The 26,982-nt window shown below is 42.9% G+C and overlaps 1 protein-coding gene across 1 annotated transcript in view; it reads right to left on the reverse strand.

Annotated features, from left to right (window-relative positions):
- Positions 1-243: 243 nt before the first annotated feature.
- kcnq1.2 (potassium voltage-gated channel, KQT-like subfamily, member 1.2) overlaps positions 244-26,982 on the reverse strand; it is a 117,919-nt gene continuing 91,180 nt past the window's right edge. Inside the window, exons 20-21 of the mRNA XM_049007882.1 lie at positions 1,335-1,509; positions 244-787 (exon numbers count right to left, since the gene is read on the reverse strand). Of these exons, the coding sequence (XP_048863839.1) occupies positions 1,372-1,509 (138 nt within the window). The 3' untranslated portion in view covers positions 244-787; positions 1,335-1,371. The remainder of the gene's footprint in view (positions 788-1,334; positions 1,510-26,982) is intronic.

Below are 26,982 nucleotides of genomic sequence, written 5' to 3' on the forward strand. Positions count from 1 at the left end.
CTCTGAGGTATTTTTCTGTGCTATTTGTAGTCATTCCTCCACATTCTGCTGTTCCGAGAATGCCTGATAACAATGGGAAACTCAGATCATGTGCCTGTGTTATAAAACGCTACAGGTGACCAGTGGGCCTCATACATACAGTAATTTTTTATCTGTAAATACATTCCGGCTAACAAGATTCATTTTTACAACATTCACAAAAAACAAGAGTAAAATTTCAAGACTGCAGGGGATGCTAGGTAGCATCCCATTTTTCCATTCTGTTCTCAAACATGCTCATGCTCTCATTATGGCAGGAGTCCATTAATACATCGAAATGTCCCCAGATCTTTCTCTAATGTTCTATATGTGAAAGGGCTCCACGAATATTAGAGAGTGCAAAGCTTGAGACAGAGAGAGGAAGCAAAACTCAAATGAAATGAGTGTTAGTTCCATGGATGAAACTACTGGTACCAGTCTTACAGATAGCACTGAGCAACAGAGCGTCCAGTATGGGGCTTACCCGCCATTTCACACCCCCGCCATCAAAACCCATGAAATATGTGGCCGAATTCTCTGGCATTAGTATTTTAATTGCTACTTTGGGAGCAGAATGATATGCCGTCCACAGGGAGGAATGTTAAAATGACCAGTCTTTTGTGGAGCCTTGTAGCTCGACTCCAGACAAACGGCACCGCCAGGGACCCTGCTGCGGCCCTCCCGTCAGCTTCGCCACTGATTCATGGGCTCTGCAGGCCTGTCGTTGGCACAGCGGTCAAACAGGCAGCTAGCACAGATTGTACCGCAGCTGAAAAATATGGGGAACAAAGTTTGTGGACTAGATGCCGCGTGGCAAAACAGTCGACCAACTGGATCCGTGGAAACAGCAAACAGGCAACAAAACATGTGACACTCTAAATAGGAACACATGTATGTGGCATAGATAAGAAGCACAACAGGGGAAAGAGGTTGTATGAAGCTTACTGTGAACTGTGCCGGCAGTAACAGTGTACTTCCAGAAAATTCTGCCAAGTCGTTTGCCCTTGATTGGGTCACCATTCTTTTTGTGTTGCTTTCAAACATTGTCTTTTTTGTTTTCAAGTTTCCAGTTTCATCAACAACCACCCACACACTGAGATAAGTAAATAAATTAAAATAAACTAGCTAGAGGTTCATTTTTGTTATTGAACAGAGAGCATATTGTCGGCCTGTTATGGGACAAACCACTTGAGCTCACACTGTGTCACTCCTGAAGGAGGCCAGAAGACAAGACTGCCAGCGGCACGCAGCTCTGATTTGACCGATGGACACATCAGGAGGTGGTACCTCACTGCGGGGTCGGAGGTCACGCTCACCGGAATCCCGTGTCGAAGTGAGGCGGTGATAGTGAGTTCACTGGCCCTCCTCCATGCTGGCTCCCCAGCGTTTGGTTACGGCGACCCGTGGCTTCGGTGACAGCTGTGCCTGGCTCCGGAACCGCTCCAGTACGATCTTCAGGATGTCGTCCAGCTTCCGATCCATCAGCACCACCTTTTGGACAGGACACTTTAATGTTAGCTTTGCACTGTGTTCGGGTAACACTTTGATATATCTTCATTCAGCCAATGGCGTGTCTTTTGCTTTCGGTCTTTTAGGTTTATATTGACAAAACTCAACATTTTAGTAACAAACAGGCAAGAATCAGGCCTCCCTTCCCCTCTCCCTTTTGTCTGTCGACTGCAGTGAGAGTGATTTGTAGGCATGAAACAAAATACTTCAGTGTTGCCAAAGCATTTACATGCCATTCAAGTAATTCAGAGAAAAATATAAATACTGGTAAAGGGCAAAATAAAGGAATGTAAATCACAGAACACAGACCTAAATATTTTTTATGTGAGGAAGGAAATCATGCCCCCCAGTAATGGTTATTTTATGCAGAGAATGCTGTAAGCTACGATTACTGTCATGTTTGAGAAGCGGACCATTGTCCATTCGGCCCTTGTGTGATTAATAGTGTTCTCACGGTCACCAGAGCCCCGCCCAGGCTGGACAGCAGACAGCCACATGCAGATGCATGCCAAGGGGCACACAGTGTGCCTGCCCGTATCTGCCAGGGACTGGGGGCATGTGCGCTACCTTGTCATGCCTCATTCCCCTCGGTGTGTATGAGCGGAGGGAGTGAGGGGGAGAAAGAATACAACAGGAAATTATAAATGTTTACTGGCTCAAACTGAACCCAAATTGGAGCCAAATGGACCTGATAATTAGAGGAGCTGTGACAAGGCACTGCAGAGAAAAAAACTGCATTGAAGCAAAGGCCTCAAAAGATCCACAAATCCTGTCTTTTAGGACCAAAATTCAGGGATCACACTTAATGAGATTCCTCCAGCTTGGGATCCTGCAGTAAATAAGCAAAGGACAAAAAATTCCCAATTGAAATTTTATTTTCTTCAGTTCTAACACATTTTATTTGCAACTCACGCCTCACTATAACTGTATGCTGCAACATCTATTTTACCAGAGAAAACTGATGACAATACAACAAATGCTAGATAAGACCCACTAAACTCATCTTCAGCACATGTATCTGGTTCAGGACAGAGGCAGGCAGCCCATAATGAAGATGACAGTGTCCCTTGAATCAGGCTCTTTTGCACATTCTCAGTTCATCTGTCCTTACAAAGAGGCAGGGGACCTGATCACACACTCATTCTGTGAAAACAACATGAAAGAAGAGCTAAACCAGGGTGGCGCACCACAACAGCGCTCATGTACGGCTGACTGGTGCAGCTGTCAGACCGAAAGGAAACGTCAGTGAGTCAAAGAGGACACGCCAACTTGCTCTGAAAGATAACACGGCACAAAGGGGCCATACATTGTTTTAGACAAACAAGGTATAAATCTGATATATGAGCTACTGTAAACGTGTGGGGTCATAAACACTCCAGGGATGTTTTTCTGGAAAGGCCTGACCCTAAGGAGACCCAATAAGACATAAGAAAACAGACCCCCAGTCCCAGGTCAGAACTGGTAAAAGAAGTGGTTGGATCGGGGAAGATCTCACATGGATTCTGGATGGTCGATGATGAAATGGGTGAGGCCTCACAGGACAGGAATGTACTATTTGTGTCCCATGTGTGAATAGGCTTAGCTTGTTGGGTTAAATTTTCAATAATACTTGCAGCTGAAAAAGCAGACATTGTGAGATTATGTGTTACTGAGACACACTAAACCACTTTCTTAAAAAAAAATAATAAATAGCTAAAAGTGCTGCCAACTATTTATTTTAGTTTCATTTTACAACGTGTTACATCGTCAAATGTAACATATAGAAGTGTACATGTCTATGTGAACATGTGATTATGTTTGTTCATAATGGGCACCTTGAGAATGTGTATGTTTATATGTGTATATCAGAGTAAACATGCATTAGGCTGATGTGTGTACAGTCATGTGAAAAGAAAGTAAATCCTCTTTAGTCTATGGTCTTTCATATCCATCCATCTATCCATTTTCCAAACCGCTTATCCTACTGGGTCACGGGGGGTCCGGAGCCTATCCCGGAAGCAATGGGCATGAGGCAGGAAACAACCCAGGATGGGGGGCCAGCCCATCGCAGTGGTCTTTCATATCAGGACATAAAATGAAAATCATCTAGTTCTCACCAGATTCGAAAATTATTTAACTCTAACCTCAGTTGTAAAACACACAACAGATTTCACCAGGGCATTATTTATTTTACAAAAAATGAAGCCAAAATGAAGAAACCATGTGTCAAAAATTATGAATCAATAGCTTGAATTTGAAGCACTTTTAGCAGTCTCACACATTTTTGTGGAGGATTTTTGGCCCACTCTTCTTGCAACATTGCTTTGGTTCATTGAGGTTTGAGGGCATTCATATATGCACACCTCTCTTAAGGTTCTGCCACAGCATTTCATTCAGGTTGAGGTCTGGACAGGGGCACTGCTAAGGATTTTGGGCCCCATGAAAAGAATCTTGACAGGGCCCCCAACACATTTATTGGGGTTCAGTCATGGGCCCCGAGAATCGTCATCGTTTACCCCCCCTTTACAGCGCCCCTGGGTCTGGACGCTGACTAGGCCGTTGCAACACCTCGATTCCTTTTTTTTTCAGCCATTCTGTTGTAGATTTGCTGGTGTGCTTGGGATCATTGTCCTGTTGCGTGAACCAATTTCATCCAAGCTTTAGTTGTCTGACAGATGGACTCACATCTATCTTTACAGTACTTTCCTATACAGGGGACTCAATGACTGCCCGGGTCTTGTGGCTGTAAAACAAGCCCAAATCATCACCTCTCCATGACTGTGCTTTATAGCTGGTATGAGTTATTTCTGCTAATGTACCATATTTGGTTTTCACCAAATGTTGTGCTGTGCATTATGGCTAAACATCTTCACTTTGGTCTCATCTGTCCAAATGAAATTGTCCCAGGAGTCTTGTGGTTTGGTCAGATGCAAGTTTGCAAAACTAAGCCATGTTGCCATGTTCTTCCTGGAGAGAAGAAGCTTTCTCCTGGTAACCCTTCCAAACAACCCATACTTGTCCAGTCTTTTTCTAATTGTACTGTCACAAACGTTAATATTTAACATGCTAACTGAGGCCTGTAGAGTTTGACATGTAGCTCTTGGTTTTTTTTTTTGCAATTTCTATGAGCACTGAGCATGGGATACATTTTCTGAGACATCCACTCCTGGGAAGATTGGCAGCTGAAAATCTTTCTCACTGTAGAACGATGGAGTTCAAATTGTTTGGAAATGGCCTTATAACCCTTCCCAGATTGAAGAGTAGCAACATTTGCTTCTCTAAGGTTACTTAGAGGTCTTTCCTCCTTGGCATTTTGTTAACACACACCTGAATTCTCCAGACCAAAACTTCTTCTTGAGGTGGTTACCCTTGCTGATGATCAATTAATCAAGTGCATTTGATTAGCAGCACCTGCCTGCTACTTACCCTTTTATTTCCTATGGAAGCAGTACAGGTGTACTTAATTTGTCACACACTGCTTCTGCATTTTGGCTTACTTTTTGTAAAAATAAATAAATAAATAAATAATTATATATATATATATATATATATATATATATATATATATATATATATATATATATATATATATATATATATATATATATAAAATGACATGGTATGATATGTCATGTATTTTATTCGTCCGAGGTTTTATTTGCCTGATTTTAAGACCTGCTAAGGACCATATGATTTTTTTATGTCCAGATACATGAAACCATTGAAATTTGCATAAAAACTTTTCACATAACTATACAAACACAATATTTCTTTGGGTATTCATGTGGCTGTGAGTACTCCTGGACATGTGAGGTCTTGTAGGTGTGTCTGTTTTTCACTGAGTGATAGTGACACTATCCCTGTGGCTGTCTGCTGTCAGTTGTTCGCTGCAACAGCGTAGGGGTGAAAAATCATAATTGTTCAGAAATACACACAAAACACTGCCATCTGTTGGAGGAACAAAAGAGATATTAAATCACTGAGCTTTGTGGTCCACTGCAGTACCATTAAATCACCAAGCCTTGTGGTCCACTGTAGTACCATTAAATCACCAAGCCTTGTGGTCCACTGCAGTGCCATTAAATCACCAAGCCTTGTAGTCCACTGCAGGGCCACTAAATCACCAAGCCTTGTGGTCCATTGCAGGACCTCTATATCACCAAGCCTTGTGCTCCACTTTAGAACCGCTAAATCACCAAGCCTTGTGCTCCACTGCAGTGCCATTAAATCACCAAGCCTTGTGCTCCACTTCAGAACCGCTAAATCACCAAGCCTTGTGGCCCACTGCAGGTCCACTAAATCACCAAGTCTTGTGCTCCACTGCAGAACCTCTGTATCAACAAGCCTTGTGCTTCACTGCAGAACCACTAAATCACCAAGCCTTGTGGTCCACTGCAGAACCACTAAATCACCAAGTCTTGTGCTCCACTGCAGAACCACTAAATCACCAAACCTTGTGGTCCACTGCAGATACTTACTGATATTTCCATATAAACTCAATGAGATGTACTGGTAAAGCTCAGATGATACTTCTCTGCTGGCTAAGGGTGAAGCCATAGCTACCTTCCTGGCCTTCACTGTACACTATAATATGTCCTCTGCTAATTGACAATTAAGAAATAATGTAGTAGACCATCTCTAAGCAAAAAGAGCCCAAGATTTGTTGGGGTTGGTGGTGTTTTCTCTCACTGCACCTCACTTCTTCTCTCTTGCACATTTGCTTCTGATGATTTGGCAGCTCACCCACGAGCCTGTCCCAGATACTTCCAGCCTCGACACGACTGCATGTGTTGATGTGCCAGAGCAGGAAGAATTTGTATTGGACAAGAGGAAGAGACCCCAGGTAACCCTGTCCTCATGGTCTTCATTCACAAGAGCAGAGCCAGTAGGATGGGGCTCCACCCTACCAGACTGAATTGAATCCTTTTTGATGATATGTTGCACTAAGGCAAGCATGAATCAAGGAATATCATGATTAGAAACAGAAACAGGGAGAACACCTGAAGTACATGAGAGGTATGATGACCTCTACCACAGGCGGCTATGCTATAGCTGTGTGGCTGGTTAATCTCCTTCAGAGGGGGCTTAGGCACAAAGCTGCTTTTGTTTCAAAACTGCCTTCACCTTTAGCTACAACCCATGATCTTTCATAGCTGCATTTTCAGGTCCAGTTTTATGTAGGAACAAACATATCCTCAGTGAATAGCCTGTGGTTTATTGTAGTACTACAGCCTATGATTTACAGTATAATGACTGCCTCTGATTTACAGAATCAACACTGATTTTGTTTTATATTACCAAGACTGCCTTTAATTTACAAAAGTAAAAATACCTTTGAATTACTGTATCAAGACTTCACAATAGTTAGAATGCCCCTGATTTACAGTGTCACAACTCCCTTTACAGTAATAACAATCCTTTTGATTTACAGTGTGAAGACTGCCTTCAACTTGCAATATACTGCTTCTGATTTAAAGCCTGTGTTTGGGGGCTGTCTGGTGTAGATGAATTTGTGATGCAAATTTTTATGAAAGTTGAACTGAACCACAGCCATTGTGAGCTCTGGAGAAAATTCAGAAGAAGTTTCATAAGATGGATGGAATGAGCTACTTGACAGTGTATTGAACAAAATACCCAGTGAGAATTCTTCCTCCAAATACTTAAATTTCTTGTGGGGAGGGGCTTAGTATATAATGGCATAGTGGGGCAGACTGGGGGAAAATGGAGGAAGGACTATAAAATATGGTGCTGTAGAGATACTGGGGCATCCCAATGGATCTTTCCACCAGTCAGTCCCACAGCTGGAACTGCCAAAGCCCCATTTACCTGCATTTTGCCAACACAAAGTTTCCTCAGTCTGCTTTTCACCACAAGCTAACTGACACTCGGAGCTTGAGCAAAGAGTTAGCCAAAAACCAGGCTTGTAAAATGCCTCTGCAAACATTTAAGCAGTTGCCTTTTCCACCATCTGTTTAAAGGGACAGCTGTAGCTGCCCCCCCCCCCTTATCTTTTATAGCCCATGGGGCAAGTGATGGGGCCACCAGATCGCAAACAAGCCCTTTTCACCTCCAGCATCTAGAGCAGGGCTCCATGCGTCTCCCAGAGAACCTAAATTTATGTACCATAACTAATGGGTTCAGCTTTATTATGACTATTAAAATGCTTCTGTCTGCTCCAGCAGGGGTTCTATATTTACTGTCTAGGCAGAAGTTCTTAACCAATGACCCGGTGGGCTGCGGCATTTGGAGCTTTTCAGGGAACTTAAAAGAGTACAAAACACTGGGTAGATCAATTATTACACTAAACAAGCGCTGTCTTCTTTCATAGTGCTGAAGTTGTTGGTGGTGTAAATAGACATGGGAACCTTCCACATACACTGATCAACCAGGACCTTGCCTGAGAACCACCACCCTGGGTTGTAACTACTCTAAATCTACCATATTATTGAGAAGGCAGCATGGGATCACAGATGTTTTTTAAGTCCAAAAAGTATCACAGTACCAGTGCATATCCTTCCTGATTAATGGAATAGTCAGTTACGATATGGAAGCCATTGTACATGTTTGAGTCCCTTTTCATTATTTGCTAATTAGCCAGTTATTGGTTCAGGAAGCTATAGGCAACAAATAATTACTATATACCACCATGGACTCCAAAGATGAAGAATATAAGTACATCATTATATATGCATGCTGTCTCTCACTGTCAAAGTTCATTTTCAAGCAGAAGTCTCCCTGCAGGTCTTTATGTCATAGACTCAAACAGGAAGTTTTAAAAAACAACGCTATATGCAGCATACTCATATAATGCCATAAACAAACTTATACTGGTGACTAACTCCTCTTCAGCTAATGATGGAGGGTTTGTCCCAGCACTCCAAGGCCACGCCCGAGGAGCACTGTTTTCCCTGGCAAGACCTTAGCGCAGAACAAGATGTTTCTGATTATGTGGTCCGCACAAAAAGCCCCAAAACACTGGAACACAATCCCCCCTGTCCCGCTTACACAAGTGCAAATAACCTCAGCTGAACTCCTATCCACAGCCACGAGATCTGCTTTGAAACGATGGTCTCCTTTTTGTTTTTGCTAGTAGATGGGGAAAAGATGGGGGTGATGGGCTGAGCTCTTGCCTACTAATTGCGATGCCTCCGCATCTGCATAGCCACTGGCCCTTTCTGACAGAAGTCTGCCACCCCCAGTAGGAATGACAAATCAGATAGAGCCAGCTTTATGTTCTGCTCCTCAGCTCTTAACTTCATCATTTTCCACGTACCAGAGACATTTCTGCCAGAATCATCCCCTGCTTGCTACGATTTGGCTTAAAGCTTTTGGTTATGTGGAATTGGGGGGCGGGGAGGGGGGATATGTGGCTCTGTGGGCTATACCTCTTCCTGAATAGCTCAGAAGTGACTCTCATTCTGCCATTATCAGTTATGAAATGAATAAAGACGCTTAAGAAAGACCCAGAAGCATGACTTCAGTAGAGTGTGCAAGGCTGAAGAAAAGTACATTTTGATATTTGCTTGGAAACATCCAAGGATGCCCCAAAAGCTGGATTGGTATCAAATATCTTTATTTTATGTTGCCATAGATCATTAGCAATCCTGTGAAGGCAACTGTCTGAACAGATTTTCACACCTCCAGTATCAAAGCTGTACCACGCTTTTGCTGATTAAGTAGGGTCCATGTGACCTCGCTCTGAAGAGAAAGCAGGAAGTTCTGCATTCTATTGAAAGTGAACAGTGAGCTTTTCGCTATAGTTTCCCTATAGTCTCATTGCTTTGTAAGCATTGGGCTCAGTTCGATTCAGAGTCCCATTTTAGCTAGTGTTTTTCTGCTGGGTTTCTTTCTGAATTTGTGGTTGTTTGCCTGTGTCATGTTTCTGGAAGCACAATTTTGAACTTCGTAGCTGTGGTATCAGAACTCTGGAGTAGAGTTGTTGGCAAAAATTCTACTTAAGGGCCATGCTTTTAGTAATTCATAAACATATTCATAATAAATAATAATGCACTCATGAAACTTCATAAACATCAAAAGGCATAACACATTATAGCCATGTGTATTATGCATTATGAATGCTTAATGAAGCTGGCATCTGTAACGCACTATACATAACTTCATAATGCATTATAATTATTGTTATAGCCCAGTTGTGGGTTTCCTCCATCAGTTCTGGTGGTAAATGTGTTCTGCTGAGCATTCCAGTTTTCACTGAGTAACACCTAAATTCTCTGTGCTCATTAGTCAACTTGGCATCACAGGGATGACTCTGGCTGGTTTGAATTACCTATCAGACAGAGCAGTCCAAGAGGTTTGGGGTACAGAGGTGTCAAAATTACATCACATGTTGCTTCGGACAAAAGAATCCGTTAAATATCCATCCATCCATTTTCCAAACTGCTTATCCTACTGGGTCGCGGGGGGTCCGGAGCCTATCCCGGAAGCATTGGGCACGAGGCAGGGAACAACCCAGGAGGGGGTCCAGCCCATCGCAGGGATCACTCACACAACATTCACACCTACGGGCAATTTAGCAACTCCAGTTAGCCTCCGCATGTTTTTGAACTGTGGGGGGAAACCAGAGTACCCAAAGGAATCCCCACGACGACATGGGGAGAACATGCAAACTCCACACACATGTGACCCAGGTGGAGACTCGATCCCAGGTCCCAGAGGTGTGAGGCAACAGTGCTAACCACTGCACCACCATGCCACCCCTCAGTTAAATATGTAAATGTAAATTATATATCTCTCCTCTGCACATTCAATCATCTAGCTGTCTCATCTACTTGAATTGTAATGCCTGGCGTATCATAGTCCAAATTCTTCCAGACCAGTGCAAATATTCTCAGCTTTCCAGATATTCTCAGAACATCTTTACCTATCTTTGCGGTGTCATAAGTGCAGGCAACCATTGAGAGCCTGGTTGCCATTCCTTTGTGGTTCCGCACAAGACTCTAGGCATCCGCAGCCTAATATTCGTGCAAAATTTGGTTGTGTAGCACATTCCGCAGCTTCACAGCCTCGACACCTGCTCTCCTTTTACCCGGGGTTGGGGGGGGGGGGGGGGGGTGTTAGTGGTGGTGGTTTCCAGCTGTCAGGCCAGAAGTACCATGTGAATTTTAAGACCAAGGAAGCACACACGGCCTGGTCTCAAGAAGAGTCCCAGAATGAGTCTGCTGGGAGAAGGGATGGGGGTGCTGGATGAAAGGGGTGCTCCTCTCTGGCCCCCTTCCACACCTCTCCAAGACGGGGCTATCTATTTTTAATCATGAATGTGGTGTCACACTGTGCTACTCACTTCCTGCACCAAGCTTTTTTTGTTTAAGGCTCACTGTTTGCAGCCTCTCTCTGTTTTCCACCACAATGGAAAATCAACCTGCCCACTGCTACTGAAGAGGGTGAACAGCTATTTATTTCTCTGGGGTCAAAGTTCAGCATATAGAGTAGATTTTTTTGCAATGCTTTACTTGAAGGTGTCACCTATAATACACTGGTGTACAGATACCTTTATAATGTGTTCTAATGGTTGGTATAAGTATTAGTAAAGCATTACAGTGTCTTTTATCGACAGTCAGGAATTATAGTGTTGATTATTATACTTCGTAAGCTCCAATGAAGCTCTCATCTATAATGCACTATAGATACCTTCAATTATGTATTTGTGTATTTATAATGTCATGCCCTTTTTTATAAATGTTTACTGCCATGTTTATAATGCATTATGAATGCATTATAATGCGTTATGAATCATGACACTATGATGACATAACATTCATAGAAAAAGTTATAGAGTTTTCTCATACAACCTAATAACTTCATTAATCCAGGCAGAAATCAAGAGAAGATACCTTTCAGAAACTCAGTATAACCCTGGAATATCCACCTATCTAGAATTAGTATTGTGCCTGCAATTAAAGTCCTACTGATAATAAAGGCCATTAGCTAGACGGGACTATTTTTAAGCCGTTATGGAGGTTCAACAGTCTTGTACTGATAAGAAAGGTCAAATTATGATACTAATGCTACCCACTGAGCCTCTGTGCTGTCGTTAACCTGGAATCTGCAGCCCAATACCCACATGAACTAGTACTGCATGAAATGCAAACAGTCTGATTAAACTGCCTACCAAAGGAATAGTGGGCATCGCTCCTCAGTTAGGGTGACACGGAGACCATGGAAGAGCTATTCAGGGTGGTTGGATATTGATTTTACTAAGATGCTGGTCTGCTCTGAAGTAAATAAAAAACCTCCCACTGATTCTCAAGTGGAGCAGTTTTCAATGGGTCATGAAGTATGAAGTAAAATTTTTTTTTATCAACAGTACCCCCCCTCCAGCTGACAAGTTTTATCTACTATTACTGCTCTTTTGATTAATTAAATTTGGTTCAAAATTTAAAAACTTGTTTATGGCCAAGGAAAAATGTGGAACCTGAGGCTAAACCAATTGAGAACCACTGGTCAAGACAGCTCAACAGATTCTCTTGATCTGGATGGCTATATGACCTGTCTGGATGGTTGGGGTGATACCCATACCTACCACTGAAGACATCAAGGTCAAGTCCTCAGTATTTATTCTACAACTCCAATAACTGTGGTCCATTATAGGGTACAATTTGGAAGGGCTAATACTTTTGACCTTTGGTATTTTAAAAATCCTGGTTATGGCCCCGGGTGGCGTGCATGTTGTTTTGGAGAAGAAGTGAGGTGTTGTATTTTGGGCTATTGTGTTCGATGATAAGTGTATTCTTTTTGATGGTACCCAGAATTATGTGGTCACAGAAAACCTCAAAACCAGGCACTTGGCCCCATAGTGCAGATGTTGCCCCCTCCCCTTTGTCCATTTCTGCTTACACAATACCCTCTCCTCTTTGTCCATTTCTGCTTACACAATACCTTCTCCCCTTTGTCCATTTCTGCTTACACAATACTGCTTAGAGTTTTTGAGCAATTTATATGACAACATTTTACATTGTATGGGTCTAACAGGTCACAAAACTTCCATCTTTACCCATCACACAATTCCTCCTGGATGAAGCAAAGGGCACAAGCAAGGGTGCAGGAGGGACATGGATTCAGGTGCCCAGCCCTTTATAGGGGCACCAAATGCTGTTGTACTTAGCGAAATCAGCAGCGGGGGACCGTTCTCCTTGCTCTGCATTTTCTCAGTGGGTTCAGAATTTTTAGCTATGCCCTTGGACACATGTCAGGGGGCCCTCTGGATAGAATGCCGTTCATTCAGTAAGGGAGATTTAAAGAAACCAATTCATATGACCATATGCTTCAGGACCATGGAAGAAGACAAAGGTAATTGGAGAAAACTTATGTAAACATTGGGTCTAGTGCAAACTCTCTCTCTCTCTCTCTCTCTCTCTCTCACACACACACACACACACACACACACACACACACACACACACACACAGTCGGGTATACCTATCCTTTTGGGACCCGCTCATTCACTTCTATGCGAAAGATGCTAACGCTAACTATGACAGCCTTAACCCCAACCCAGCCCTAACCATAACCATAACTAACCAAGCAAAATACAAGAGGAAATCGGTCCCCGTAAGGGGAAAAAACTGATATTTATCATGTTATAGGGACATTGTGTCCCCATAAGGATAGGTATACCCACTCACACACACACACACACACACACACACACATACACACACACAGAACTGATAACAAGAATCTGGTACCATAACTGAGGGCATGAGGCCATAATGCTACACACTGAACCACCATGTTAAAAATGTAAAAATCCATCCATCCATTTTCCAAACCGCTTATCCTACTGGGTCCCGGGGGGTCCGGAGCCTATCCCGGAAGCAATGGGCGTGAGGCAGGGAACAACCCAGGATGGGGGGCCAGCCCATCGCAGGGCACACTCACACACCATCCACTCACACATGCACACCTACGGGCAATTTAGCAACTCCAATTAGCCTCAGCATGTCTTTGGACTGTGGGGGGAAACCGGAGTACCTGGAGGAAACCAAATTAAAAAATTAAACAGAAAAATATTTGCTGTTTCACTGCCGTTGTAAGGTAAAGTTCAAGGCCTTTTGCACAGACTTAAATTCATTACACAGAACATAAACATATGCTTTATCTTGAAGTTTCAAAGAACTTGCTCAAAGATACTTTTCCTGTGTAGATCACTCCTTCATACAGACCACAGGGAGACCTTTGGGGCTTACTTGCCTGAGTGGTTTGTTCTCAACTTCGAGTGATCATGAAGGACCTTCAGAAGGTTAGCAACAGTACTTTTGGAGGCATGCCAGAGTTAGCTGGAACACTGTTTATGTCGTTGGTGCTCTATGAAAACGGCCTTCCCCAAACTGTTCCCACAAAGTTGGAAGCATAGAATTTTACAAAATATCTTGGTATGCCCCTTTCTGCTCCAGCATGACTGTGCCTCAGCACACAAAGCAAGGTCCATAAAGACATGGTTGGGTAAGTTTGGTGTGGAAAGACTTGACTGGCCTGCACAAAACCCTTGCATCAAGCCTGTCGATCTCCATAGGGATAAACTAGACCAGAGATTGCGAGCCAGGCCTTCACATCCAACATCAGTGCTGGACGTCACTTCTGGATGAAGGGGCAAAAATTCAACAGACACATTCCAAAATCTTGTGGAAATTCTTACGAGAAGAATGGCAGCTATTTTATCTGCAAAGGGGGGACTAGCTCCATATTGATGCATATGGATATAAAATGGGATTTCATAACAGTCCCTGTGAGTATAATGGCCAGGCGTCCCATAGTTTTTGTCCATATAGTGCCGATGGCAATGTGAAATAAAAAAGCCTGTTTGACCTTAACAGTGCCTGCTCCTTTCCTCTCGACTTCTGATTTTCATGGGTGTTGAGACTCCAGATGCTGGCAAACACGGTGACGTCTGAATAAAGTAATAATAACAGCAAGGTGCAGTGGGGGCTGGGGGTGGAGTGAGCAGACAAGGTCCAGTCACAGGACATCAGATGACACAGCCACTTGCTTTCCTCCCCCAAGTGTATTTTTAAACATGGAAATTCAGTTGTCAAAACAAGAAGTCACTAAAAATTGTCAGCTATCCCTCAGCGAAAATAAACCTAAGTAAGCAGAGGGCTGAGTAAACAGGTCAACAGGCACCCAGGGGCGGATGCACAAACAAATAGGTCAGGAAGGAACAGGAGAGTCTCTCTTCCGGAACGAAAGCATAATCAAAACATGAAAACAAGTGAGGGCCGCTTTGCCTTTTGACCTGGGCTTTGTTTAAAACAGTGACAATCAAGTCACCAAGCGTGACACCAACAGGGTGGCACCCTTATTTACAGTACACAGGAAGGGTGGGTGACACCGCAATGTGCTACAGAAATATAGGGTGCAGATTTTTGGCACAGAAATGTAACCCAGGCCACATCACCACAGGGGTAAATTTCAGCCCAGGGAGAATGTATGACTTAATCCAAAATAACTAACCTTAACTAATTAATAAACTGTAATACAAAATTTGTCATGACAAACACCCTGTCTATGAATCCATGACATGAGAAGGAAATCTGCAAGGCATCATCAAGTCCCAGTTTTGTTTGTCATTATTGAATCCAGGACGATGCAGATCTTTAGGCTTGAGGGCATGAGCCAGGGTAATTTTCCATGGAAATGATGGAGAAATGACACCATTCCTGTTTATTGACTCTTTTTATCTATGACTTTACAGGCACCAGTATAGCCATTATAAAAGGGCCATCTGGACCCCCAGGGAAGCAAAGCTTCCACTCAGCTGCATGGGAACCTCCGCTGTTCCACTGATTTTTTATTTTTTCTTGGTCACTTTAGTTTCCAATGTCTGGAAAATTACCCCAGGATTAGCTACTGCTAGCAGTGTACATTAATGCTAATCTAATTACTGTTACCAGTGTGTAAGCATTAGCACTAAGCTAACTGATGCTTCCCATCCCTTCCTGTGTTTCTAGTTCTTGTGCTGCATTTGGTTATGAGAAATTGATAGATGGATAAATGGGAGTCCGTCTTGCAAGTATTTGTGTCAGCAGTGAAATAAGCTAGTGCTTCCAGAAAGTAAGGAACCGAACTAGTTTCCTGTGTGGGTGCGTTAGTACTTAAGAAATGAATGGTTATTCTTACTTCTGTCTATGACACACAAAGACCGCTTCTGTTTCAAGTAAGTGAGCAGTATTGTCAAAATGTCTGCTGCTTCCAGAGTGTGAGCATTACTGCTCTGCTAGCTGCTGCATCCAGAGCGTTAGCCCTCAACTAGCTGCCAATTTCACTATGTGGACTCCAAGCTGGGCTAAGAGGCTCTCTAGTCTGGTCTGGCACACATGTGTACACACTCACACATGTGCGAGTGAACCTTTTAATCTTTTTTTCCTTTGCATTAAAAAGGCTAAGAACAATAATACCATGACGATGGTATTTTCTCATAAAATCACTCTATAGTAAACAAGTACCACCCAATAAAAATGATAGAGATGGGTACAGTCTGGTAGGATTTAAACCTCAGAGTATTCCAGTGAACTGACTTTCAAGTAGCATGAGGATGACAACCAAGGCAACTTTGGATTGAATTCAAAACACAATAGATCTGATGATCTTATGCACATATAAGTCAAAACACAAACACAAGCTTCCACAGAAACTGCCAAAAATTAACACTAGAGCATTTTATGGTTTAAAAGAGGCAGTAACTGGTCCTTTGCTTATACATTTTGATTGCTTAGTAGATGCTCTTATTTTAGAGTACTTAGGAAGCTAACAGTTTTATCTGGATATTTTCGCATACCAAAGCATACCAGTGAAAGGTAGAACAGAGCAGCTCCTTATGAGGTCACTAAGCCTTAGCTTATAAATCCATTTGCGGCAACAATTATCTCCTGGCACTACTTGCTACCAACTTTTAATCCATCTCTTTGCTTGAGCCCTTTGGTATCCTTGGCAGACAGACCTAACCTTCATCACATCATTTCAGACTCAAAATTAAAGAAAAATCCAAAGGCCTAGTTAGACTCTAAAGTAAAGCGTTACTCTGTTTACAGGCAAGACAGACATCACAATGGTTATTCCGTGTTAAGATAACATTCATTAGAAAATTCCAAGAATATTTCTCTCTGATTACTGAGTTAGAGCAAACTAGCAATACATTAGAGATGCTGAGTTATCTAAGGTCTAATTACAGGTATGATTAATATGAATAAGTAAAACACAGGGCTTGCACAAACTGAAAGCACACCAAAGGTTTCCCCAACCCAATGAAAACTGCAGGCCAAGACTGCAGACTAATGGAGAAGAATGAGCATCCAAAACTTTAGAATCTCGGATTTCTCCTTCATGAATGTATGTGTATGTGTGTGTGTGTGTGTGTGTATGTGTGTGTGTGTGTGTGTGTGTGTGTGTGTCAGTCCAATTAAACAATGTGGAGCAGAAATGTGGAGCCTGTCCCCCAGCACAGTCAAGTTGTCTGACCTGAAATTTCATGCCTGACCAAACCCATGCTAAATGAGCATGAACCCGGGCACAAACAAGTCTCTTTCTTGCAACAAACCTGATTATAATAATCGCAAATAAAATAGATGGCTTAGTGATTAACATTACTTCATACCTCCAGGGTTGGCCATTCAAATCCTATTCCTAGCCTGAGTGTTTGCATGCTCTCCTTCGGTTGCACAGGTTTCCTCAAGTACTCCAGTTTCTTCCACTGAGCTGCGCATAGTGTTTGTGGACTTTGGCCCTCAAGTGGTATCCCATTTAGGTTATCTCTTGCCCTATATGCTGTGCTTCTGTGGAAAGGCTCCAGGCTCACCATCACAACCCTAAATGAATTAATAAGGGTTAGAATAAGACTTTGAATAGTCTTAGGACAAAACTTTCCACAGATTCAAAACATTTAAGAGACAAACATATGTTTTTCAACATGGTCAATTCTAGGTTTTTTTTAAGGTGGCAGGCACAAGAGGGACCAAAATTCATACGGGGGGGGATAACCTTATCATTAGCCAAAGTTTTCAATTACTGAGTGACATGAGAGGGCAGGAGGCAGCTGGGGCCAGTGGCCCATTGGCCTCACCCCAGTTTACACCCCTGTCTTTCAGCATCATCATGATCTTAACATCAGGAAATAAAACTGTTTTTGTTATTGGTAGACATCTGGGAATTCCGAATGCACACGTTCATACGGAACTGTGTCAATCATGTGCCAACTTGCACCATCCTTCTCCCCATGGTAACCACTGCAGGAAGGAGGTGAAACCACGAGGAACGCTGCTCACCCGGCAGGGCTGCCTGGTGCCCTACGGTAGCGGCATGTTGCCGCCTAATTACCCTACAGGTGACTCTCTGTGATCTAACTCACTTCTCCTCCCATCCCCAGAATTCTGTGATCTGACTAGACCATAATACATTGCCTTCACACTGAATGACTCAGTGATTATGGATTTGTAAACAAATAAAATTTAAAAACATTTTCAGCAAAACCAGAATCTGATATTCCTTGGAGGAAAACAGAGACAGCATCATCTTTTTAAAATGTGGACAGAAGAGAGAGAGTTACTTCTGACGTTACTAAGAAGAGAGGAAAGGTAGAGTATGTCCATTAATTCTTACTAAGACCAGATGACTCAAGTCCTTCTGGTTTTCATTTCCCACTAAGAGGACAGATGTTCTGGTTTTACTAAAGGGGTCTTCCATTCGTCTCTTCTTACTAAGAAGGGCAGACAAAGATGGTTCTTTCATTCTTATTATTCTTATCTCCATACTGAAGAAGAGGACAGGAGAATGTTTTTTTTTGTTTTTTTTATGGAGTTTTCAAGTCAACACTTGCATTCATTAAAATACACCTTATTCTGTTTACAATGAAAGTGGAAGTGACTCAGATCTGCTTGCTCCTACATGGTGTGGGTCACGAGTCTCTTTGCAGCTCTTTTAATCCCGTGCAAACATTAAGAAATCATTATTTGTGGAGCAAAAAAAAACAGGTGACATGCCCCTGACTTTCCTGTGTGAGGAGGGATTACTCAATGACTTCATAATCTGTGCAATTATGCTTCATCAAGTGGTTGCTATTTATGATGAGATGCTGACCCCCCTGGCCAAGGTACATGGAAACACACAAAAAAAAAATACATGTACAAAGCTTTATTTGTGAAGGAAACAACCTGGCTCATGTCAGCTGACATTAGTCTGTCATGCCAGGGCAGGTCTTTCCTAAGACTTCACCCCTTATACTCTGCCTTGCATGGCTTTTGGAAGATGCTTTTCTTCTCAATATCATCTCACAGACCAGTGCACATAATACGTGCAGATAGGATCAACTCAAGCACATTATCGGTGCAGTAAGTCCTGTCACTGATGCTGAGACTGTTCAGTATCGTTCATCTCATGGGTTCTGCTCTGGGGAATAACCTGCAACCCCTGATGACAAAGCTTAGCCAATGAGGGTAAGCAAACCAGTACGATGCTTTGCAACCAGGACAGACTTATATCTCAGCTGCCAACATATGGGGAACATGACAAAATAATTAAGAGACTGCACCAATGCAAAAAGCAGATGGATGTCAGATGGGTGCTGACTGACTGCGTGAAGACAGAGGTGTAAGCATGCTGCAGAGTGCACCTGCATGTCCAGTTAGACATGGGTATGTGTGCCTGCCAGTCTGAAGGTGAGTATCCAATCAAAGCAAGAGCTAGCACGTCTAACTGATGTATGCCTGTCGAGGACATCACTTTTTCCAACATCGTTATTGACATCATCACTGTCACATCACTGTCTTCACGTTAATCATCACATCATCATGAACATTTAATTGAACTCTCTCCCAATGTTATGCATACAGTTCATCATTTCTCTGTTTATACAGCTGGATACTTTACAAGAGAGGTTCAGTTTCAGGCTATAATGGCATAAGATCAATCCTTAACTACGAAACTGTTAGTGTCTTCCTAGTGCCAGGCATCTCATGTAATTATCAGTTATGACCTGATGCCACGTGGACATTTCTAAGACCTCGCAGAGAATCCACAGACCTGCAGAGCAGAAAGAAACAGAAATTTTCGATCTTTGTTATGAGTATTGGTTTTTGCCTGTCATGATCCTGGTTTTCAGACCGACCCTTCAGCCATCGATGCTGCTGTTTCAAAAAGGTTTCAGCTGAATCATTTTAGGTTAAGCAGCCTGGTCAACATACCAGCAGCGTGTCCCCGTCTATGGGATTTCCGGTAGAACCGCGACGCTGCACAGCTGCTGCAGCTATGTGGAAATAGTTCATATCAGGTGCACCCATCCCCCCCCACCCGCCAAAGCATGCCTCTCTCAGGCTAGCCCGAAGGAGCGCATATATCACCTGACCAGGGTTGATACTTCTTTGGCGAGGTCAAGTCGATACAGGTCTGGGCTCCTTGTTTGAGGTCACAAGTCTCTGCACGCTCAAACAGTTAATATCCCAGTGCATGTCTACACTCGTGCCAGCCAACCTGACGCCCATCTAGCCAAGCAGGAAAAGGCGGGAAAAGTCTCTGTAGCTCCTAATAGTGAAATCCCTGCATGCACGTTACTGATGCTCCTGCATGGAAATCACAGGTATTTTAGCTAAAGTAATGACCGCAAAAAAAGTTTAAAATGAAAATCTTGGCTAGATTACATGTATTTGGACACACTTGAATAACAGGTCATGTCAGGCGAGGGAGTGTTTGATCTGTGGAGACTGGAATAGGTTGACTGTGGTCTCAAAGATCATTAGCAAGTCTGATATTTACCAAGAAATATATTACTTGTCTCGTGAGAGGGGTCGACTTCCAGGAACCAACCTGACATAGTCTTTTACTCCCAGTTTGTCGGAAGAAGGGGAAGAGCATCAGTAATCTGGAAAGGCAGAGTGTTTAGGAAACACAGAGTGGGGTGGTGGGTAACGATTCGGAAAGCTTTTGTTCTACATTTAGCTCACAAAGGCGCCCATGGAGCGATGTGGTGTTTCACAAGAGTGGCCCGCCGTAATCTCAGAAGGCTCCTCCTCGGTCGGCGTGCTGAGCTTCTAATTGGCTGTAATTAAAAGGATCTTGGGCATCTTGTGTGCCCGGGCCACTCGGAGAGGCGCCACCCCTGCTGTCTGTAATTAGGCTGCCCTCAGCCCATGTCTGGGGGGGGGGCGGCACGTTTGCTGTTGTGCTTCTGCTGCTGCCGACCACGCCCACCTTTAACCTGAACTCCCTTGGCGCCACCAGGTCCCTGCATGGGCAGGGCGATCGAGGAGCATACTGGTGCATCAACACATGCATGCACGCACGCAAGCACACATACACACACACACACACACACACACACACACGCACACGCAAAACTTTCTCTTTATTATTTCCATTTGCCATTTCTAAATGCAGACAGACAGAAAATAAATGGTTCTGCAATTTAGTTTTTGAGAAAATGCCATTTGCTTTATGTAGAGGTCCCAAGCAAACCAGTTTTTCAGGATTGGTTGCACTCACTGGGACATTTTTTCAAAAAAAATTGTCCAGACAGACAAAAACACATACACGCAAAAAAATAACAGAGACACCATGCATGTGCACACGCAGCCTGCTCCTTGTTGTTTGGCCATATTGTGGAGCTTCGCTGTAACAGAGGGCTCATGTTGTTGTCTCATCGTGCATCAGATGACAAAGCGAATCCGGGGCCATCTCTCCATGGCAGGAAACACCCACTCTGCCTTGGAGATTTCATGACACAGAAACTGCTCGCCCTGCTGCTTGTCCCCTCTGGTCCATTGCCCCTCTTCCCAAAAACCTGCGTGTTGCCTCACAGGCATTTCAGACCATGGAATATTGTGAAAGTACATACTCGAATATCAGATCATTTAAATGATGATTTATAGAACACAGAGCGGTTTGCTCGGTCTGAATCGACACTCTGTCATCTCCCACGTGTTTGTCATGCCAGCCTTGATCATAGCAGGGAATTTCACAACACTGTAAAATCCTGGGTGAAATGACTCTGGTTTACAGACTGAAATGACTCAATAAACAGCTTTAAATTCAGAGGATGAGGAAATTGATGTTAGGCAAGGTGATGATTTGACAGAACTGAACAAGCAAACAACCAGGATCTACTAGCTAACCCTGTCCTGAAGAGTTACACAATTAATGTGTCTGTTTCACGGTTAACTTATTATATGCGAATATAAGACAAAGAAATAAATATGACATCTTTCCCAGTTGATTCATAGCCAATGTGAATAATCTTCTAATAGAATGTGTAGCATTATACCAATAAACTATAATAATTAGCTAAGATTCTACTTTAAAAGCAAATGTGTCTGCAATAAGGTAAACATTTATATGGACCATAATTACAGTAAAACCCTGATTTAAGTGGGGTCAAATTTAATAGCTTTTTTAAGCTTGCAACATGACCTGAATAAATGCCTTTTTACTCATGTATAATCATTAAGCAAGGACAGACTGATAAGAGAAGACGACAAAGTTCAGCTCAGGACAAGTACGGTGTGGTGTTTACCGATATTTGGCATGTGTGAGTGTACTTGGGTTTTTCCATCTTGGTGGGGAGAAATTTTGAGAAACTGCCCCCACAGTGATAGCAACTCAGAGTAACTGAAGTGGAAAATTTAAGAAACATTAATAATATTAAAAAGAGAATATTTGAGCATTAGTGATGCTGTTAGCAGAAGGTGGGGGTTTTAAAGTTCCCAGCTGTCCCTTTGCCTGCAGTAACAAGTTATTTGACAAAATTCTTTGGCAATCTAAGCCTTTTGTTATTCCTGTGGAGTTCCTTTCAATTTTGAAACTGGGAGAAACAGAAAGAAAGGCAAAACTGAAAAAAAGAGGAGAGAAACAGAAAGCAACAGAAAATGAGGCATTCACAGGATGATTTGCTGCCTGGTGGATTTTGCTTGGGATATTGGTATTCCTGTTTACTTGAATGTTAAGTAATCATTATTGTAACACCAAATTGCCTGGGCATTAATAAAGTTGCCTTTGAACTGAAGATCCGGATGGAGACGGACAGAGTGGATGATGGGAAAGGATTGCAGGCAGGGGCGCCGCTAGCAATTTTGGGCCCTATGACAAAATATGAGGTTGGGCCCCCCTACCACACCCATTCAGATCTCTGGGGGCCCCTAAAGGGCGTGGGCCCTTAGAATTGTCCCAACTTTCCCCCCCTTAGCGGCGCCCCTGATTGCAGGTAGCCCCAGGCTCTGTACAGGCTTCCAGCCCCAATGGCATAGTCCCCTGTGACCCATGCGGCTGTTGCCACAACAGCAGGTAGAGGACACTCAGGTGCTAACAGACAGTCCACCGGTCAAGGGCGAGTGAGAAAACAACAACACTGTAATCGAGGAGTACAATGCCCCAAAAGCCCACCACAATACAACAATAACTGAATGAGCCAGTCAGCTAATTAGTGACAAAAATAACAACTGAGTCGTGCCATCAGCACCACGAGTATCCTGAACTCTCCTCGCTGACTAGACATCCTCATGAAGTTTGTAAGTCTGAGTTTTGGGGCCAGGACCCTTGTCTTTATTTTAGACTCCCCACTTAAAGATGACCCAACTAAGGGACTTCCACAGGATTCTGATCACTCATTCTATCAATAAGAAAGCTCACACAGTCATGTATGGATATGATGATGGGTTTGCCACAGAACAGTGAGGTGTTCCTGCTCTGATATCAATAAGCCAAATAACTACATAATACATTATAAGGCATTATTTCTTGGGATCAGTTTCACAACAAGTGTGTTACTACTATCATTGACTGGTACTGTTATACACCCAACATACACTTTCACCAGTGTAGTACTACATGAACTTATAATAGGCCTTAAATACAAAAAAAGCAGATTATATTCAGACCTGCCAGTGCTGAGGATCAAGTCAGGAATTCAAGTCATTTTCATCCAGGCAAAATGAGCTTGGAATGTTGTAAAATCGGCAGACTTTCAGATTCTACTTAAAAGCTTTTGTTACAGATCATAATGATGGACGGAGTTTTGATCTTGTGGATCCATCCGCAGTTTAAACAAGCTTTTAATGGCTGCGGTTCCTTACTGGAAACACACTGGCCACAGCTGTGACATTAACAAATGAAAACAGAATGGAGATAAAATGGAGATAACTGGGGCTTTGATAGAGTAAAAATTCTGACAAACAACATATGGTGGGCAGTGAATTCCAGAAGATAAACTAATACTGCTGTCTAATGTTATCCTCACATTACAGTATAGAGCTGGTCGTGTTTTGCCTTTTTGGTTGTATTTTTATATGTTCTTGCTATGTTTAAAATGCATTGTATAGCTCTTGCTCTAATTCTGCTTACACTTGTTGCTGGATTTAAATTGAATGCTTAGTCTAGCTACGTTTATTGACTCCTGGGCAACTGTATGTTTGTTATGTACTACAGTATTTGCCTCACTTGTATGTCATTTTGGACAAAAAAAAAAGTCTGCTGAATAAATAAATGTAATGTAATGTGTTAATGTAATGCTACGTGTTCACTTCTGGAGTTACCTTAATACCACCAAACACTGAAACCCATCTTAGTGTGTCCGCTATAAGACAGACACAAAAAACAGAACTGCAATGAAGCAATGAACAAATGTGTCTGCACTTCCCTGGCACGATCAACGCAGGCACGGTTAATGTCTGACGAGCTCAGGACAGCTGAGAGATAATACGTTTCCTTACTGCACACTATAAACTCGACAGTGCTGGCTCACTACCCAATTTCCTCTATAAGCTGGTTCTTCCGGTCACAACACACATGGGAGTATTGCCAGCAGTCTGTCAGTTTATAGTAATTCTGTTCCACGATGAGATGTGGCAGACTTTACTTTACTCTAAAGCAGTCTTGGAGGACCTTATCCTCCTCATTCGAACCCTGGTTTTTGTGAGGAGGGTCGCTCCATTAAGCAGGATCACCTGGCTAGCACATCTCAGTGATGGTCATTTCCTCTGCCATCTCTCCTATTGGTCATGAAGAGGCAAAAGACCCATGTAAAACCGATCTCTTCCTCACTCCTTACCAGTATCAATGTCCACCATCACCACACCTGCCCAGAAACATACCCTCTGTGTTCAAATGATGCTGACAAATCTGGAAATGAAACTGAACCAGACTAATAATGTCAAACACCAAACAGCCTGTACAAATCGGACGGCAATCTGGCAGCTGCTTCAATCCTCTGATTTACACGCCTGTGTTTCACTAATTGGTATTGTAATAAGGGTGTGCACCTGTGATTTAACCTACCAGAATAATTAACAAAGCTGCATTGCATGTAGTTAGTTGCCAAATTGGTTATAATCCTGAGTTACCACAGGGGCTGAAAATGAGCAACTAGACCAGCCATGTTGTCATAAATGAAAGCCTATACGTTCATGTATAGTCATGTACATTGCATGGGTTTCCATACGTGGTCCAGAGATATTCATTCAAGCTAACTGATCTCTTCCTAAAAGTGCCTACAGAGTTTGACTGTGTATTTGTTCCCTGTGACAGACTGGCATTCCATTCAGTGTGTTGCCCAGCCTTGTGATCTGACAGCTTGAGGCTCCAGGCCTCTTCCCCTTGGACTTCACTTGGATAAGCAGTGAATGAATGGAGGTACATCCAGTTTTGGAAATAGAATACAAGGGAAGGGGAATACTTCATAATCGGCCTCTTTCTCCTGTACTTCTGGCTTGTATTTCTATAATCCACATCCAAAACACAGCAGGAATAAAAAACTGAAATTAAAAACAGACAATTTGCATTAAAGGACCCAGGAACAGGTTGATCTATATTCAATCTATCCTGGCTCATGAACAATAGCTCATCAAAGTAAATTAACACTGAAATGCTTAACACTTTACATTGCACATATACCCTTATCTACGTTTCTATGGACTGGACCAAAGATCCAGAAAGCATGAGTATTTTGTGTGGTTATGCAGTTACCACATTCCACATTACCAAGGAGCGGGATACGACTTAAGAAAACCAGACCAAACCTAACAGAAACCCATCACTGCTGCAGCTTCACACAAGGCCTCTTACAATCAGAGGCAAAATTTTATCATCTACCCACGTTTGGTGAAAATCCACCTTCCTGTTTCAATCAGAGCCCTTTTCGGTTAATTATTCACCATTTTGCTTTCCCTTATTTCCTTGTTCCCCACACTCCGTCACCTGCGCTGTGCCCAGCTGCCTGCGGTGGGAGTAAAATACGGTGAGTTTCCTCTGTTTATGGAACGCTTTTCCCTGAAGCCCTGACTGTGTTTTGAATTCCTGCCTCCAAGGCGCAAACCTTTTACCGGCAAAATTCCTCACTCTATTACTGAAAACTGCGTATAGTATCAAAAGTTAAAAAACTAGACATATTTGAGCTATTAGTCATATTGAGGTCTTATTGTAATATTATTGCGCAGGTCTTTTTGCAGGTCTTGTGATTACGTAACAACAAGAATGAAACTGACCCTAATAATTTGTGTCCTGGTGCACCTCTCATTGTCTGCGGGTCCTTGAGCAAGGCCCTTAACCCCCAGCTCCCTGGGTGCCCCAACAGGTGGCTGCCCTTTGCGGACTGCTTGCTCTACAAAGAGCAAGTTGAGGGAGGTGTAAAAAGAATTTCCCCACAGAGACAAAAAAGGATTGATTATTATTATTATTAACAGACAATGGGACAATTAAGTAACTAATAGCTGTGCTGTTCATAGGCCATAGATGAACTAGAATGTTGCTTAATCTCACAGCCAGTTCATCAACTGTCACATGCTCTGTGAAGCTGATGTGAGGTAATGTAGGACTGCAGCTAATGCAGATTAATCAGGCTCTCACAGAGAAACCACTAGCTTCTGGATAACCAGCGTCTGTTCTTTAAACCCTGACTCAGCTCCTAGCCTTGGAAACAGAAACACATTTCCTTCATGAATCACTTTCTTTTTGTCATCCAAACAGCAGGTGCTGAAAAAAAGTGTAAGGGTTGCTTGGTAAGCTAAATGTACCACAACTGGTAAGCTGGAGGCAATACCAAGGCAGCAAGGCAGAAAATCCACCCATCGTATATGCAGCAGCAGCAGCAAACATTATAAAATAAGATTTCTGAAAATGCTATCAGCATCACCCAGTGGCAAAAAAACACCAAGAACAAACCCATGTCATATGATTGGAGTGCATGTAAAAGCAAACGGCATGACGGAATCAGGATGGGGGGTATTCAGATGGGTGGGGACCAGCAGACAAGCGGACAGATAGACAGGCGAGTGGACAGACCAGTGTTGCTATGCCACATATACTGCAGACCTGTGTTCCTGCTTGACTGTATAATCTCAGCAGTGGGGTGCGTTGTGCCTGCTTGCAACTCATTTTGTTTACCAGTATGACCTAAAAACGGAAAAAAAAACTCTCTGGTCTGTTCTTTTACACTGAGGTCATAGTTAACCACCACGGACCAGGCCTGGGACTGAAAGCAGGGCCGCA

This window comes from Brienomyrus brachyistius, chromosome 3 (assembly GCF_023856365.1).
Source record: "Brienomyrus brachyistius isolate T26 chromosome 3, BBRACH_0.4, whole genome shotgun sequence".
NCBI lineage: Eukaryota > Metazoa > Chordata > Actinopteri > Osteoglossiformes > Mormyridae > Brienomyrus > Brienomyrus brachyistius.